The sequence below is a fragment of the Patagioenas fasciata genome, chromosome 2, assembly GCF_037038585.1.
Source record: "Patagioenas fasciata isolate bPatFas1 chromosome 2, bPatFas1.hap1, whole genome shotgun sequence".
NCBI lineage: Eukaryota > Metazoa > Chordata > Aves > Columbiformes > Columbidae > Patagioenas > Patagioenas fasciata.
The window spans coordinates 30,081,512-30,098,793 of NC_092521.1; the positions used below are offsets into that span (position 1 = coordinate 30,081,512).

At 35.6% G+C, this 17,282-nt stretch overlaps 1 protein-coding gene across 8 annotated transcripts in view; it reads right to left on the reverse strand.

Moving 5' to 3' along the window:
• The window catches only part of RALYL (RALY RNA binding protein like), a 384,238-nt gene that overhangs the window by 294,733 nt on the left and 72,223 nt on the right, over positions 1-17,282 (reverse strand). The window contains exon 1 of one of the 8 annotated variants that reach the window (XM_071803978.1): positions 1,018-1,063. The exons of 3 other annotated variants lie outside the window; for them this stretch is intronic. In XM_071803978.1, the coding sequence (XP_071660079.1) occupies positions 1,018-1,027 (10 nt within the window). In that variant the 5' untranslated portion in view covers positions 1,028-1,063. Of the gene's footprint in view, positions 1-1,017; positions 1,069-17,282 lie in introns of those variants that run through there. 4 more of the 8 variants (XM_071803973.1, XM_071803977.1, XM_071803974.1 and 1 more) reach the window with 4 other exon arrangements.

A 17,282-nucleotide genomic window follows, 5' to 3' on the forward strand; every position in this document is an offset into this window, starting at 1 on the left:
AGTGACGGCTTTATTTCACCTCTTCAGTTCAAGCACTGTTTGCTTTTTAAAGGACAATTAAATCTGTAATAATTTTTATTTGCTGTCTTAAGTCAGACTCCTTATTTATGTTTGTAATACAGAAATTTGGCATTATCTTGACCATAAAGTTCCCTCTCGGATCTTTAATATATTACTCACAATCTTAATGACAGCCTCTCCTACTGCAGGGATTTACCTCCACTCTGCAAAATAGTGATTTCATGTCTATTTTTGGTATGTTGTAAATTCTTTGGCATTCAGTGTCGTAAGTCCTGCCTACCTATTAAATTACGTTAGTATTGTCCTGGCCACTTGTATGAATCTGTTATGACTCACAATGACAGGTTCATAGCAAATGATCTTGTAATTTACCTAATTCTCAGTGAAGTTTAGCCTCTTTCCACATAATCCACTACAGTTGGTCATCTGCAACTTAATGCAAAACATATAAAATCTGACAGCAATTTTACACTCACCTTCATTATTTTTGGATTTGGCATCAGTCTTTCTCATCAATATAAAATAATTATACATAGAAAAGTAGGTAAAAGCAATATTTGGAATCAAATTAGACTTTGAATCTTTTTTTAAACGCTTCAGAATGAGAATATTCTAAATGCCCTGAATATATACCTTGACAGAAATGCATATGCTGCATGTTAAGTGGAAAAGCAGCTTTCAAATGTCAATGAACATCCAGGATGTTTATTTCTACATAAACGGAATCAGAACATATGGCCAACCAATAACAGTATATCAGCAAGCACACTTTACTCCTGAGACCATGCCTTGAAGAGAATGTACTATCATATGTCCCTTCTAGATATTGATTCTTGTCCCTGTTCAGCTGTCTAGGCACAAAAACAATGAGGTGCTTCTTAAAGAAACAGCAATATTGTTGATGTGTGAAACTACTAAGCCTTGAAACATGTATATCCTACTGTGATTGTGTTCAAAAAAGGAAAGATGTTGCTGTGCATTAAGAAAAAAGTTTACCCTTTTCCATATCTCCTCTGTAACTTGACTTCCATCATTTAAGCTACTTAGAAACAGGGCAATGCCTAAGAAAAAGAAGAAGAAAAACCGTCAGCACTACACTACATCCCCATCGCTTTTTCAGTTAAAAGGCAAGATTCTAAAAGCCGTAAGGATGTAATTTCCATCCTCTGAAAGTCAAAGTAAAGGTGTATTTGTCATAACAGGAAATTTTCTGTGACACACATAATAAAAAACACAACTGATCATTCTAGAACAATAATTATTATTTCACATTCAAAATTAGGCCAGCTAGCCTCACAAGCAAATAATTGGGAGGCTTAAAAGTTAGTGATAAGGAGAATATGATGCAGATGTATTTAGCATAGTAAGGCTGCAACAGGAAAGAAAATAATACTTTACATTTTTCAGATTTTGTTAGAGAAAAAAGTTTGGAAATATCTGCATTTAAACTGACTTCTTCAAACATAAAGCTCATTCTTACAGTATTCTATTTATTAATCTAGGAAGCAAAATAAAGAATAGATGCCTAGTTTAGAGAGCAATTAGTAGGAAAAGCAGGATTGTTAAAAAACTTTGTTTAGTTTTTGTATCTGAAGAATCCTTTTGTAACCCTTATTTATGCCTGTCAGAAATCAGCTTTCTTGGCTAGCAGTTCTATGTACTAGCAGTAGTCCATCTGGTTGGAAACCCTGAGGAGGATTTACGTTTTTGCAGATGATAAAACAGGCAGGATTACAGTCAAGTTAATAGACTCAGGCAAAATGACATGGTGAACTTTCATTTTTAAATAATTGGCTATGACATAAAGATGTGGAAAGTAGAACACATAGAGGAAAAAAAAAAGGACTGGGTTTAAATTCTACTTGAGGATATCCATTTCAACCTGCAAATAAATTAGAATACAAAGAAAACTATTGCCATAATATTTTAAGATAGTATATCTGTGAAATGACAATTTGACCAAAAGACATAAGTCAAACACCAGTGCCCTGTTGATTCTAGCTATGACCTTATTGAAAGGTGAGTGTTAATGTATTCAAAATCATATATACTCTACTTTTTTTTTTTCTCCATCTATTTAGTCATGCATATTTACTGACTATTTAGTGGCTGATTTACTAGGTTTTGGTGTTATGTAGAATGCCATCATCAGTTTCACGGACTAATGTATCCAGCAGAAAAATTTGGTGGGTGTACACTGTAAGCCTATAAAATTAATTTTTAAAATTCTGGAAATTATCTTTCATCTCTACCCTTGCAAAATTTGATACTGTATATGTGCCTTCCTTGCACGATTTACAGAATTGTAGGTTACGATACTGAGACTTTCTTTCTCTTTGTGTATTGCTATAAATCTCAAGATGCATTTGTAGAAAAATATAAGAAATATAGCAAGAGAAAGGATAAAATGACTGTTTAACTTTTATTTTTGCAGGAACATTATGTCAGATATATATCTTAAGCACATCATTTTCCTTTAGAGGAAAATGGTATTATAGTTCTTACTAACTTCAGCCAAAATATGAGGAGTACAGCACTATATGGAATTGAGATCACACAGTCATCCTGACCACAATGGAATATTTTCAGATAAATGTGTCAAATCTCTAAGATTTATCCAGCATAACAGCAGAAAGTTTAAAATTTTCAGATATCAAATTTCAAAATTCACACAATAGATTTTAAATAGCATGGACTTTGTGACTGGACAAAGAAGTTGTACTGAAAACAATTGCAAATTGCATTATTTGAAAGTGAGACTCTATCTTCCTAATTAAATTATCTCTAAAAAAAAAGATAAATTCTGAAAGAGAATCACAGATAATGATAAATATAATAATTATGCAAGGTTTTGAGTATAAATAACCAAAATAAATTATTTGTACATGCCTAAGATCTATTTAAGATCCTTGTGATCTCATAAGAATGTTAAAACCCTTGAAAGAGACCTTTCACTCACTTTTGATCAATAGGCTAGGTGTTGTGCTCATCATCATAATTCACAACATACACTTTGAAAATATTTCCACTTTCCTAGTTTTGATCTTTGCTTCATAAAACACTAAATATAAGTAGTGCTAAATTATTAGATATTTATTTTCTTGTAAAACCAGAAAGTGTTTTCCTACAGCACAGTTCCAAAGTTAATGTGATGAAGTCAAAGAAGTACCACAAACTGTGCATCATCTGGAGTCTGTCAGCCTCCTAAAGTGAAAATGTTCCCAAAGAGTGCAGCACTGCCATATGATGTGTCTCACAATATATGATGTTTTTCTTAAAACCTGCTCCACAAAGATCTGCAAATTGCTGGAATATTTTGATTTCAGTTTGAGTAGATTATATGTCTGAAGTTTATGCTTACAGTTTGTCGCTGAGCTGTATGCAAAATATGTGCTACAAACTCACATCAAGAGACCAATCAAAACATTCAATATTTATCAATTATTTAAAAGTTCGTGATTTTGGAAGCCTGATCTGTGATTTTATTTTAAAAACCACAGGTTTATAATCGAGGTAATGCTACAGTACATTCTTTAGATTCAATAAACTCATATTTCCCCTTTCAGACTGCAACTGTGTTCTGTAACCTCCCGAGGTCCTTCAAATCCGTGTTCAGAAACAGAATAATCATTGCTTCTGCTTATTTAGCTGCATTCATTACAGGAGCAGAATCAAATATTTATGCTCCTTAAGCCTTGTTAAAATGGAGCTATTGATACAGTAATTAAAATTGCATTTGTAATTTTTACTGTCTCTTCTATATTTGTAGCAGAAACCTGTAAAATCATCATAGCTTTCACATTTGTTTAAAAAATGAAGCTAGGTTCGATGAGTGTTATGCTTGAAGAGATGTTAGACTTGGAAAGTAATTACTTGCACTCATCAGCTCTTGTAGAGGTTTACTAAAACCTGTCTCCATAGGTAGATTCAAGTCAGGTCTTCATGGGGTGGAACTGTGCCTACAAATCAGAACATATTTAAAAATGCAATAAACTTTTAGATGGTGTCTCTGTTCCTTGCAAGGAAGATCGCAGTCTTAGGAATCAAATTCAGTGTTTTGGTACTGACAAATAATTTTAATTGTTATCCTCATCAAAGGTGAGGAAAGATTTCCAGTGCTTTTTCTTGTCCTTAATATCTTTGTGAAGTTGTAGAAGGTGGAGAGAAATTTCACCTAAACTAAATGGAGACCAAGACAATTAAAGCATTTTTTTTTTTAATTACAGATGCGAAAAAATGTCTTGTAAGGTATAAAGATTCCAGATTTGTGTCAACTTAGACTGGTATTTAGCAAGTTTAAAGCATAAATGTTTTCCATCTATTGCTATTAGATCCTAAATCAGAAATGAGATCCTGAGAGCTTACATTCGCCTAACTATAACATTTGTATGTTGTTGTGGTTTCACCTTCAGACCTGGTGGCTAATAAGGTATTATTCTGATTTCAGCACTTTCCAGTTCTCTCCTATGACTATTTCAGGCTCCAGGATTTTTTCCTGCCTATTAACTTGGAGATTTGTATGATGGTGTTACTGTAAGGTCGGTCATTGCCAGCAATAACAAGGAAGACTGCCTAATCCTATTTTGTTATGTAGGATTTACAGATTTTTCCAGAAAAATTTCACTGTATAAGTGAGAAAATTTTGTTTATTAATATTTTTCACATAGAATTGTTTTATTGTTTTTCCAGGATCTTTTTGAGTTTTTTCCTTTTTTAAATGTTATTGATAACAAAAAATAAATACTATAAAATGACAGGACTGTGCTTACCGGCTTGTAGTAGCGAATCCACAAAATTTAGAAGACACAGTTGGAATGACTATATCAAGAACTATTAAGAGCCAATAGTATAACTACCAATGCCCAATGTATTTTCTTTCTTCATATTCCGTAACATGTGGTTTCCATTTCTTTTCTTTTTTTTTTTTTTTTTTTATGCAAATGTCTTTGTAATGAAGAACTCTAAAAGAGACAGAATTTTCTGGCTGATAAAATGCAGTATGCTCTGTTGTCACCAGTGGCTAGCGGTCCCTTTCCTAACATGTCCAGGATCCTGAGAACTCCTGTGGGAAAGTTAATCCAAACCCTGGCTGTAATAATATTTAGGAAACTTCTTCCAAAATCTCTCTGGAATAAATTGATTTTTATATGTACCAGCACTGATGTTAATGATCTTTTTAATTCCTTGATGGGTATATGGACAATAAGATCAAATTTTACTTAGGCTAAAATTCACGAGGCAGTTTTTCTGTATACTTGTACTGTTTGAATATCTACATTTTAAACTTGGGTATCTGGAATCAACAACACTACAGCACTAGGAATCTCTTATCTGCATTGGAAGTATTTTCCTGATATATGTTAAACTGGATGCTTCTGATCTTCTGGACTGCACTGTGGCATGCCTTGAGGCAGGTTACCTTCATATACGTCTGCATCTCGAACAAAGGAGGAGGCAGAAAATATTTGGGTTCTGCTTATTATCTGTGATCAAGGAACATACACAGATCTTTTAAAACTGATGTGTCACTAAGGACATTTAAAAAAAAAAAAAAAAAGAAAAAGAAAATAAATAGAGAAGAATGTTAGGATTTTTCACTACTGAATTTTATCCAATTTTTTTACTCCAGTATTCAATGACAGCTATATTTTTCTGTTTTTTCTGAGTCTCTTGCAGTTGTATAGTACTTCCTTATTTTTGTTTTCAGCAGATGAGGCTCTTTAACACATTTTTCTTGTTTGTTTATTGTTTTCCTAAGAATTACATTCTAAAAAAATACTCTTCATGTACTATTTTATAAAGTTCAGAGAGATGAGAAGTACAGCAATTCCTTTGACCAGAAACCCAAAGTAAATTCTTAAAAATACCTTCAGTTCATTCCATTGGAGTTTGGTACTGCGGAACCTCAAACCTAGCAGTCGCTTATTTACCAGTTTTCTACTGAGACCATCACCCACCATACAACACTCCCAAATTAATTTGGTAGAAGGTGAATACCTGCATATTATTATGTTCTTACATTTGGAAATCAGGAGCGTGACATTATCATCTAATGTTTCCCTCTTCAGTCTCCACCAACAGCGTGGGTAAATTAATTTATAAATGCCTAGCCTTTTCACCCTTTGATTCTATTGGGATTTTCTAGACTGTTCTGTAGGCTCACCACCAGAAAAATAAATTCAAAGTCTTAGGCCCCTGGTACAGTTAAGGACGGTAAGATTAATTTTCCATGCTAGGGTGTGTGCATGTAACCATGACTCACAATTAAAAACAAAACAGAACAAAATAACAAAAAAAACCAAACCAAACCAAACCATACAAACAAAAAAACCCCACACAAAATAAAAAACCAAACCAAAACCAAAAACCCCAAGAACTGTAATGCTGAACATGACAGTTCACCCACCAACCTGATGTAGATCTAGTAAAAATCATATATTTGTCTGACTGAGGCAACTGTGGATGGCTTTATAATCATCTCCCTAAACATGAATATGGACAGTGAGAGTTTCTTTATATTCTTTTCATGGTGCAATCAAAGGCACTAATCCTGCTTATGTGGGTGAATAACATTAACTATTTGAATAATCCCTCTGCTTTCTCTCTGAAACTTCTAATGAGACAACAGCTACTTTCATGTATCATCACGGTTTGTTTTTTTCAATCATCAAAATACAGACTCGGTAAAATAAATACAGAAGCAGAAAGTTTTACAGAAGAGGAAATCCTAGTCACTCAGTAAAGGCAGATGTTCCTAAATTCTAGAATTGATTCTAGGTTTACTCATTCTTTTTAAAATGTGCAATTAATTTCCTGTTCCTTTAGAGTAAATGTTCTATGTTTTGTATTATTTTGAATGGATTTTTCTATTTATTTTTACACACACTTTTTCTATCTATTCTATTTATATGTACCCATATATTTGTTTGCACAGATGTACAATGCATTGCCAAAGTAGGTCACTCTGAGGTAATGAAACTAAGACTTTTTTCTTGTCTTCACAGGTAAATGTATCCATTATCCACTGTTCTGAGAAATGTATCACATGCTCGTCAAAAAAAACCCCTAAAAGCTGTCAGTTTGATGAAGTATAACTCACATCTCATTAACGTTGAGCACAGAAGCAATATTCCATATCAAAAATGACTGCTAAAATATTTGCAATTACCAGCTGTGCAGTATCCATTTTATATAGATAAAAAACATGTCAAATTTAATTTATCAGATGGTTTTTGTTGTCATACTTCTTTTTCATCCAATGTACTGAAAAGTTATGAAAACCCCCTCACTCTTATTCTAGACAGGTACCATATAGGCAAAAAGAACATAAAAGTTAGGCATCCAGGTATAATAGCTACATAGATGGAAAGTCTTCAGAAAGTTTTTTCACTTTAAAAGCTCTATGAACTATCTTATCTCTAAGTGATTTTCTTTTTCTAGAAGGAGGGTAAAAAATTTTGTTAATTTTTGTTTGTTCATTTTGGATACTGCTACCACAAGCAAAATAAGTCAAAAATTAATAGTATCTCAGTATATATATTTGCTAGCTTTCCTGGAAAAAAAAAAAAAAAACAAACAAAACCAAAACAAACCAAACAACCCACAAAACCAACAAAAACCATCACAGATTTCTTGTAAACAGAAGATATAAAACCCGCTCATTTGAGTATGTGGGGCAGCATGGGGAGTGCTTATTTAGATCTTCAGTTATGTTGTGGAGAGAAGCTGGTTTCTTAGTTTTGAACAGATCACAGAGGGAGAGTCTGAAGCATTCTGAAGGAAAAAACTAGTAGTTTAAAAATATATTCAATATTTGGGTGAGGAGTGGTTTTTTTGCATTTGGAAGACCTCTAGGGGTCTGCAAACAACTTGAATTGCACACCAGAGGCCAAATTGCTGAAGGCAGCAACAAAGTTATACCAGCTCATATTAAGTTCGTGCTTTATATTGATGTTTGGAGGAGGTAAATGGAGGTAGTTGTTCCCCTTTATTCGGTGCTTGTGAAGCGCAGGGCAACAAAGATGATTAAGGGAGTGGAGCATCTCCCTTATCAGGAAAGGCTGAGGGAGCTGGGACTCTTTAGCTTGGAGAAGAGGAGACTGCCCAGGGAGGTTGTGGAGTCTCCTTCTCTGGACACATTCAAAACCCACCTGGACACATTCCTGTGTAACCTCATCTAGGTGTTCCTGCTCCGGCAGGGGCATTGGACTAGATGATCTTTTGAGGTCCCTTCCTCCAATCCCTAACATTCTGTGATTCTGTGATACTGTGTCCAACTTGAGGTTCCCCAGTACAAACTGGAGCAATCAAACTGGAATGAGGCCAGTGGAGATATGGGATGGTTTGGGGCCATAAAAGAGACTGAGGGACCAGGAATTTTTCAGCTCGAAGAGGTGTCTGCAATCTTGTGGCCCTGGAGCAGCCCATGGGAGCCATCTGCCAAGGGTTCTTGGATACACTACAGCTATGCATCTGAACTCATCTATACCACAGTGGTAAAGCTGAGATGTGACTGCATCCCTAAAGGATGAAGCAAACTAAATAAACTTATCTGGTTTTGGAAATGTATGCTTCAACATTTTTACATAACCTGCCTCAGAAATTAAAATTTAAGGGTTTTTTTGTTGTTGTTTTTGTTTTTGGCTTTTTTTGTTTGTTTGGTTTTGGTTTTGGTTTTGTTTTTTTAAGCGGGTGGTGGAAAAACAACATTCACTTTCATTTGAACTGAGACTGGATTAAAAGTATTCTAATCCAAACATTGTTTTTTCAGACAGTTCACATGAAAGTTCTTTTCTGACAGATGGGAATTCTAAGGAAACATCTACTGCCCAAGAAACTTCAAGGCTCTTAATAAATCTCCTTTATTTGTTGGTAGCTATTATTTCCCACATCCATTTTCTTTCCTTTTTCCATCAGTAAGGTTTTTGCTCCAGACTGAGAGCTCACAAGAGGAGAAACCACTCACTTTCATCGGTGCCCAGTAGAGATGTTTAGTTTTTTCCAGGTTTCCTAGTAAAGGTTGAAGAACATTTATTGATTAAATTTATAGAGGATCCTCTAGCTGTTCACAGCATAGCCCTTTTTGTTACTGACTCCTAGCAGAAATGTTATAGTGTATTTTGATTTCATAGAACAAAACATGCATAAATGGGGACTCCCCACCATCATGTTGTTTTAAACCAGTTCTGGTGGGATTGGGAAGTTCAGTCCTTTGGTCAGACTATTTTTTAAATAGTAGAATGAAGGCTGTAGTAACGAGATCAAATACCCACTCATTAAGTCTCCACTTTGTTGCAAGCTCCTTTGACAGAGATCCACTTGAAATAAAAAACCAACAAAATTATTTCTTTTAAAAATCTCTCCACTTGGCTATAAATGAGAATGCAAATGTTTAGCATTTTCCCTTTATTTTGCATCTGATTGAAGTGTAAAGCTGGTGGTATATCTACAAATCACAGTATCACAGTATGTTTGGGATTGGAAGGGACCTCAAAAGATCATCTAGTCCAATCCCCCTGCTGGAGCAGAAACGCCTAGGTGAGGTCGCACAGGAATGTGTCCAGGCGGGCTTTGAATGTCTCCAGGGAAGGAGACTCCACAACCTCCCTGGGTAGCCTGTTCAATATCCCAGTAATATGATTTTTGACCTCAGACCCTCTCCTGTGGTTCAGCATTCATGTTTCACCATGAGGAGTTATCTTTCTGTAGCTAGAGACAATGTTGTAAAAAGATATTTCTCTACATCTTTGCAATTGACTTTGTCCCTATTTGTAGTCTGATTGCCATTATTATTTATTTAGTATTAGCAGTGGCTATGTTTTAAATGTGAGGAAAACTTTTTGACCTAGAAAATTATAAAGATAATTTAATTATTCACAAAAAAAAACCCCAAACAATTAAAACAAAACAAAGAATAAAACCTCAGCCCCACAAAATGGCAATTGATAGTTTTCTTTTTGTCAATAAAGTATTACAAAGTATGGCACCATTACTGTACATGTTGTGTGGTCATAGCAAGTATTCAGTAAATAACTGAAAAAATGTCAGTCTATGTGGTCTTTGAATGTCATTCAATTCAGCTTTTTGTTGGTCATTAACTTGTGTGATTGGTTTCCTTAGGCACATAGCAATGTTTGTGCCTTCACTGGATGATTAATACTTTTTTAAAAATCAGAATGGTGAGTGATGAACAACGGATAGCAAATATCCTTGTTCCCTCTAATATATGCGTTTGCATGCATATAAGGTTACTAATTCAAACAGACCTTCCCAAAAAGGATAAGCAAGGCAAGCCACATCCACACAGATGCTCAAAAATACTGAGCACACTGGTTGGTATTGATTCAGCTGGTATTTTGAACTGTAACAAATGCTTACAAACACTGTGTTAACAATATCTCATATATATCTAGATGATACGAAATTGGAAGATGTTTTCCCTTTACTTTAAATCTACATGTAGCATTATCTTATTGCTGCTTTCATTCTTGTAACAAGCCCTACCTGGACACAGTTTATCTTGCATGAACAAAGAAAGCTTTAAACACTCCCTTCTCTGCACCTGATAATGATTTCTTGTCTTTTTTTCCTAAAGTAATTTAAGAAAATCCCCATATTCTAGACATACCACAGTTTATTTCCTAACCAGGGTGAAACCTTGCTCCGTTTTCCAGTTCCTTGGCCAACATCTATGTCTAACAGTCATAGCAGGTGTGTCTTATAAGCCACATTAAGTCCTGATTGCTTGTTCTTTTGCTGGGTGGGATGTGAGCATTCCATACGCTCCTTTTAGAATCTTGGGTTTCCTTCCCTGCATTATTGTATCTAGGTTTTCTTCCTCTGAAATTCAAGGATATGAACTCAGAACAAATATGGGTCCAACAGTCTATGCAATCTAGACCCCCATATAATAACCCTTTTGTGTTGCAACTCCCCCAAATATCAGCACATAGACAGATGTAGCTAAGATATCAAAGAATGAAGATTTGTGGGAAAAATGTCCATAGTCATAACATTCTCCTCCTTTAGATGTCAAGTCAGCTGCCTGAGATCTCAAGATGTACTTTTCTCTCTTTCTCTTTTTCTCCATGTGCTTCTAGCCTGAGCTCCTTTGCATCACACTAGAATTAGGTGGTCCCAGGAGCCTGGAGGGGAGTGTGTGATTATTCTCCTGAGCTCCCATTTCAAGAAAGATGACTGTGCTGGGTCTGAACTATATTCAACTACATAGATAGGCATTTTTTTTTCTGAGAGCAAAACCTATTTAGAATTTGACAGATTTTGGTGCCCTCTGCATGGGTATTTCCTACATGAAAGGACATCTAGCTCTTAGTTCCTCAGAGCTAACTGATGGATATATTATACCAGAAAAAAATATATTCTTTATATTCAAGATGTCTGGCTTGAGTTTTTTTGTTCCAGCTAAATTTCACTTCATGTAACATGTGCTTAACAGCCCCCAGTATCCAGCATCCTCTTTCTGATTAATAAACACAATATACTAAAATGCTTCAGCTCCATAATATACTCTCATAATTTGAAATAACATTCAGAAAAAAGATAGCCTCCAGAAGAAGATAATTCAGGTTCTCCAAATCAGAAAATCGCACTGCATTTCTAGTTGCTGACAGTCTTTAAAATGAAAATAAGCAAGCAAAACTAAGCTTCAAGAAATTTCCTGGGTCATGGAGTCTCTTACTAAATATTTTATAAAACCTGTTACTGTCTAGACAGAAATCTGAAGTAAGGGTTGCATACCAGTAGCCACAAATAATAATATGACAATTTTGGTATGGAAGTATAAAGTTGGCTGCAACCAAATCAATAACAGCATGAATCATCATGTCCCGGTATGCTAATTATGTTTCTAACTTTAACCATTAGTACCTGAATAAAATATAAGTTCAGAATATATCCTTTACAGCTGTCATTAGTAGTGAAGTGCCAACAACTAATTATCAACCTTTTCTGAAAGTGCTAGATGTTTTATTAATGCACTGCACTGGTAGATTACGAGTAGATAAAAAGTCATTCAATTTTTAAAAAAGCTCTTCACAACTTTAAATCTGATAAGATCTTTATAATGAGCTATACATTTATATGCTTTAAGCAACTTATACAAGATGGTTGCTATCCATTTTAGCTTAATCAACATTCTGTTCTTCAGTTCATCATCAGCTCAAGACATTTTGACCTAAGTTATAAGAAATTTTTCAAGCAGCCTTTACCAGGTGCCCCAAAAACACCACTGATGGGGGTGTGGGGGCTAGGGACAGGCACAGTCAAACAAGTAATTTATGTTCCTCTCTACGTAGTTAGTATTTGAGTAAAGCAGTCTCTGGAAACTCTAGATCATAAAAAATACAACTTGTACCAGTGATGTATAATGTATTCACCCAGCTGCTGAAAGATATATCTCATAATCTCACTGTTTGTGACTTGGAATATGCTACAGTTCAAAAGCAAGTTTTCCCTATGGTCATTCCTGGAGTTTTAGGTTGAATTCAGTGTATTAAAAAAAAAAAAAAAAAAAAAAAGAAAAAAGCATTCTCCTAAGTATAATCACATATGGTTAAAAAAGTCATCATTTACTTTGTTAGAAGATTATAAACTATGGTTCAAGGCAGTTGTGATAGTCTGAACCAAAGATTGTCTTGCAGTTGTTTTTTTTTTTCTAAGTAACACATAAAAGTTACTTGCTTTCCCGTATTTCAAGGATAGCATGTTAGGTCTATAACTTTCGATTCTTTGCCTTCTGGAGACTTACCATGTGGTGCAAGTGGCTGAGCTGAGCAAGAAGAAAAGATCAGCTCTAGGCAGCTGGAGCAGATGCAAAAATGTTTGGGGAAAAGTAGGTATCCAGCAGTGCAGCATAAAATGACCTAGAAGTTGTACTGGCCCACAAGCCACATATTGGTCAAAAAATAGCAATGTGCTACTGTTTCAAGAAAAATCGATGTCACTCTGACAGGTTTAAAGAGAAATGTTGTAGGAGGAAAAGAGAAGTGCTATGTCATTCTGCTAGATTTTGGTGAAGCTTCAGCTAGGAAACAGGTCTCAGTTTTCCCGAAGACAAATTGGAAGGATGTGGGAGGTTAATACTAATCACAGGTGCGTGAAATTATGAGAAGTTTATAAAACATTACCTGTGGAAAGAATGAAAAAACTGGAACTGTCCACTGTGAAGGAGATGAAGTGGTTACATGAAAGCAGTCTTCCAGCATATAAAATGCTGTTGTTATATCAAAATACTCATCATTTCTCCTCTATGCCCAGTAGGAATAGCACAAGGAAATTTCTAGTTTGCAAAGATACAAGGTATTAGAAGAGTCTTTTTGTCTGCAAAAATAATGAAACATTGTATCAAAATAACTAGGTAGGTTGGTTCACTTCCACATCCTGTTTTCAACAATATTTATACAAGTCTGTCATGGATGATGGAGAAACACTTGATTTGACTTCATAAGTAAAGCAAATGAAAACAAGAGGGATCGAAAAAAATAAGTCATGCCAAAGTTGTCATCAAGAGCATGCTTGCAGTCCCTGAAAAACACACAGGATTGACAGCTAACAGAATGCTGGGCATCTCTATGATTAAATACATGAGCAATGGCATTGGCACCAAAAATTTTTACTGAAATTATTGCAATCAAGGCAATATGTCTAAAACTGTTAGGTGTATCTTCAAAAAGGCATAATTTTGAGTAGTTCTTTCAAAATGTTGGAGTGAAAGAAGTATCTATGAATATCTGTAAGTTTGTTCCAAATCACCAATAAATATCTGGTTTGGTATGAAAGAAAAAATTCCCAGATCTACTAGGTAGTATGATAAACACATACAGAAAAAATTATAATGGACTGTTCATTTTGTTTATATAGCTAAGCTAATGGGACTCCAACAAATGCATGAAGATTTTGAAGTAAATAAAATCCTAAAACTATGAAAACATTATCTTTCAAGTACACATTTGCTAAGAGTAACCTTTTTCCATACCTGCAATCATCTTACTCTAAACTGATTATTGTTGACATATGTAATTAATGCTTACAAAAGGACAAACCAGGAATTAAGGGAGGCACCAATTATTTGAAGTGTAATGTCTGCCAGATTAATGTTGCTGTAATTGATGTTCATTGTGTATTAAAATTGCACGACAACTAGAAGAAGAGCTCTTGAAAAGCTGGTTCTGAAGAAAAAGAAAAAATTATTTATATGTAATAAAAAATCAGACTGAAGAGGCTACGACCCACAAATTAATTTTTAGTTCTTATCTAAGGATTAATTTGACTCTGTATATCAAAACGTCTCTTTGCCAAAAGACTTCTCTCTATTTGTTTGGACTGTGCTGCACCAGGACGAGACTTATATCTACTATAGTGAAAGGAAGGACTTGCTTTTACTGAACAGGATTTAGACTCACACTTCTATTAGGTTCTTGCTGACTACACAGAAAATGATGATGTGCTTAATTAACTGATTTTTGTTTGGTTTCATGAATATCCTACCTCTTATTGCCAGGGCTACTCTTTTGGCTGGGATCCTGAGAAGCTCAAAAAAGATGCTTCAAATAGACAAGCAAACATTTAGCAGCTCATTCATACCTCCCCTCTTTTGTGCTTAAAAAGAAAAAAAAATATGTATTTAAAATTACACATGTGACAGAACTGCCAGCTAGTTAAAGTGAAAATCACTAGATGATAGTGTATATCAAAAAGTACAAAAGTAAAGAAAAGGATAAATACATAGCATTAATGATTGATAAATACTTCTGACCACAAGCAGCAAACACGATTACACACACACAAAAAAATAATTGTTTAATGAAATTGTGTCAGATCATTGAAACACATGAACCGTGCATATTATAAAAGCAGCACACACTGCCAACACCCATCCCCTCTGGGTTTTGTCCAAGATCATGCCTGGACACCCAGATCAGCCTTGAGTTCAGTTGTAGGTGTCCCTGAGCCCAAACGTGTCTCCAGCTGTCCTGGTTTGTGTGTTTCCTGAGTAAACCTTGCACCTACACAGTAGGTAGGTACTTGGGCTCACCTTGGACTTCACTCATTACTTCACCTTGCCTGGGACTGTTGATGGACTCCATCTCTCTCATCACCCTCCCCTAATGTATCACCAGGGAGGGCACTGCCCTCCCTGTGCCATACATGCTCTCAACTCCTGGGCTCATTCTCCCTTATGGATCAATCTGCTTCTTGATGCTCCCTGGAACAGACGTGCACTGCGGGTGCCTTTTAAAAACTGCCAACCTCAGATTAGTATTGTTTGCTATCACCTTGCACTCATATCAATGAAGTTTCAACACAAATACTGCTATGTTTCTCAGCTGCTTGTAAAGTCTGCAGAGAGACACAAGTTCACAAGCAATCAAGTTTTCAGATATGACTAGAATGGAAATGAAATAAAATGAACGGTTGATATGGTGCAGCAGTCCCAAGCAAGTACTCATTGCATTTTTTCAGAAACTAGAAGCTACACAGCTCACAGCTTTTTTATCATAGCATGGAGATAGAGTTCTTCATGATACTTTAAAATCACAGAGTTGTTGAGGTTGGGAAGGGCCTCTTGAGACCATTGAATCCATCCCTTGATGCTCGAGCAGGGTCAGCCAGACCATTTGCCCAGGTTGATGTTCAGGCGGCTTCTGAATACTTCCAAGGTCAGAGACTCCACAGCCTCTCTGGGCAGCCTGTGCCAGTGTTTGACCACCTTCACAACAGAGAAGTTCTTTTCTTGTGTTCAGATGGAATTTCACGTTTCTTAATTTGTGCCCATTTCTCTTGCCCTGTCCATGGGCACCAGTGGCAAGGGTCTGGCATTAATGGAGCATTCAGCGCACAGCCTGGCATGCAGACAGCGTGAATGGAAGAATTCCTTTGAAAAGAGCTCAGGTAGAACTGTCTGGAATACGATGGGTATTTGTTTCCATCAGCAGAGACAAAGAAAGGAACTCTTTTGAACTCTAAATTGATTGTTCCTATTTTATTGCTTGAAAAAAAACCAACCAACCAACCAACCAAATAAATAAATAAATAAATAAATAAATATAGTTAAGAACCTTTAATGTTAGCTGGACTCCACAGAGACCAACAAGCTTTTCAAAAATCAATCAGTGAGTATAATACACAGAAAAATAGATCTCTGACAAGTAAAAAAGTTCAAATGTATGAATTACTTTGGCATGTTTACAGTTTGGAGTATTGTTATCAGTGTTGGAACTTGATTCGCAAATGATTGCTTATAAGCCAACACTAAGAATACAATACCCAACAGAAATATTTCTTCAAGCTACTTTCATACTGTGAAACTAAAACTCTCCAAATGATAACTATTAAAGTGGAAACATTAATTATATCAGCCTCCCATATTCACGCTGTTCTTTCTTCACCATTTAAGACTGTGGTAATTTGTCAAGTAGCACTGATTTGATACAGTATCTTTGATGTAACTGCAAGCTCCATGCTGTTCCCTCTTAATAGACCTTAGAAGCATCTCCATGGGTATTCAGCTGAGCTTTCTTAGTGTAATGGAGGACAGAGCTTTAACAGCCAAAAATCAGTTTTATTCTACAGCATCATATTTAGCACAGCTCAGTGCATGGTAAGTGGGCCAAAGTTAATGCTGTTTAAGCAGCATTAGGTGTTGTGGAGTCCTCTGAGCAGCAGCTGCTGAGCAGTCCTGAAGTTGGACTGGAACAGCCTCAGGACCACCTGCACACCAAGTGCTGCTTCTGCTGTTTCTGCATTTCTTGTTGAGCTGACTGGAGAGCTCATTTAATTTTTATACGTCAGTGTTCTTCTCTCACCTGGCAAGCAATGTATGAAATTGTATTAAGTACAGAACATTAAAAGCAGGTTGTTAAATTCTTCTCTTTCTGAACACACAGATGACATCATTATTACAACTTAAAGAATTATATTCATGACTGTAGAAACCTTTATGATTCCAGACATGGTAAGCTGAGCAGTTTAATACATTCACGGAATGCAGTTTTGAAAACAAAGTCTTCCACATATCCACTGTGGTAAGTGAAAGGGCAACAAGGACAATTCTCAAGAAAGAGTTTACCTTTTTTTAATGAGATTTCTTTCTTAACTAGGTAAATGCACCTGTGATGCATGCGTGTAAAAGAAGACCATGATTATACTCCAGTAAATAAGCAGGATTTTACATTATTTTCAAAAAGGTGGATCTGGCATGAGAAAAATTTCTGTTCCATCAGAACCACAGTAGATTTCTAGTT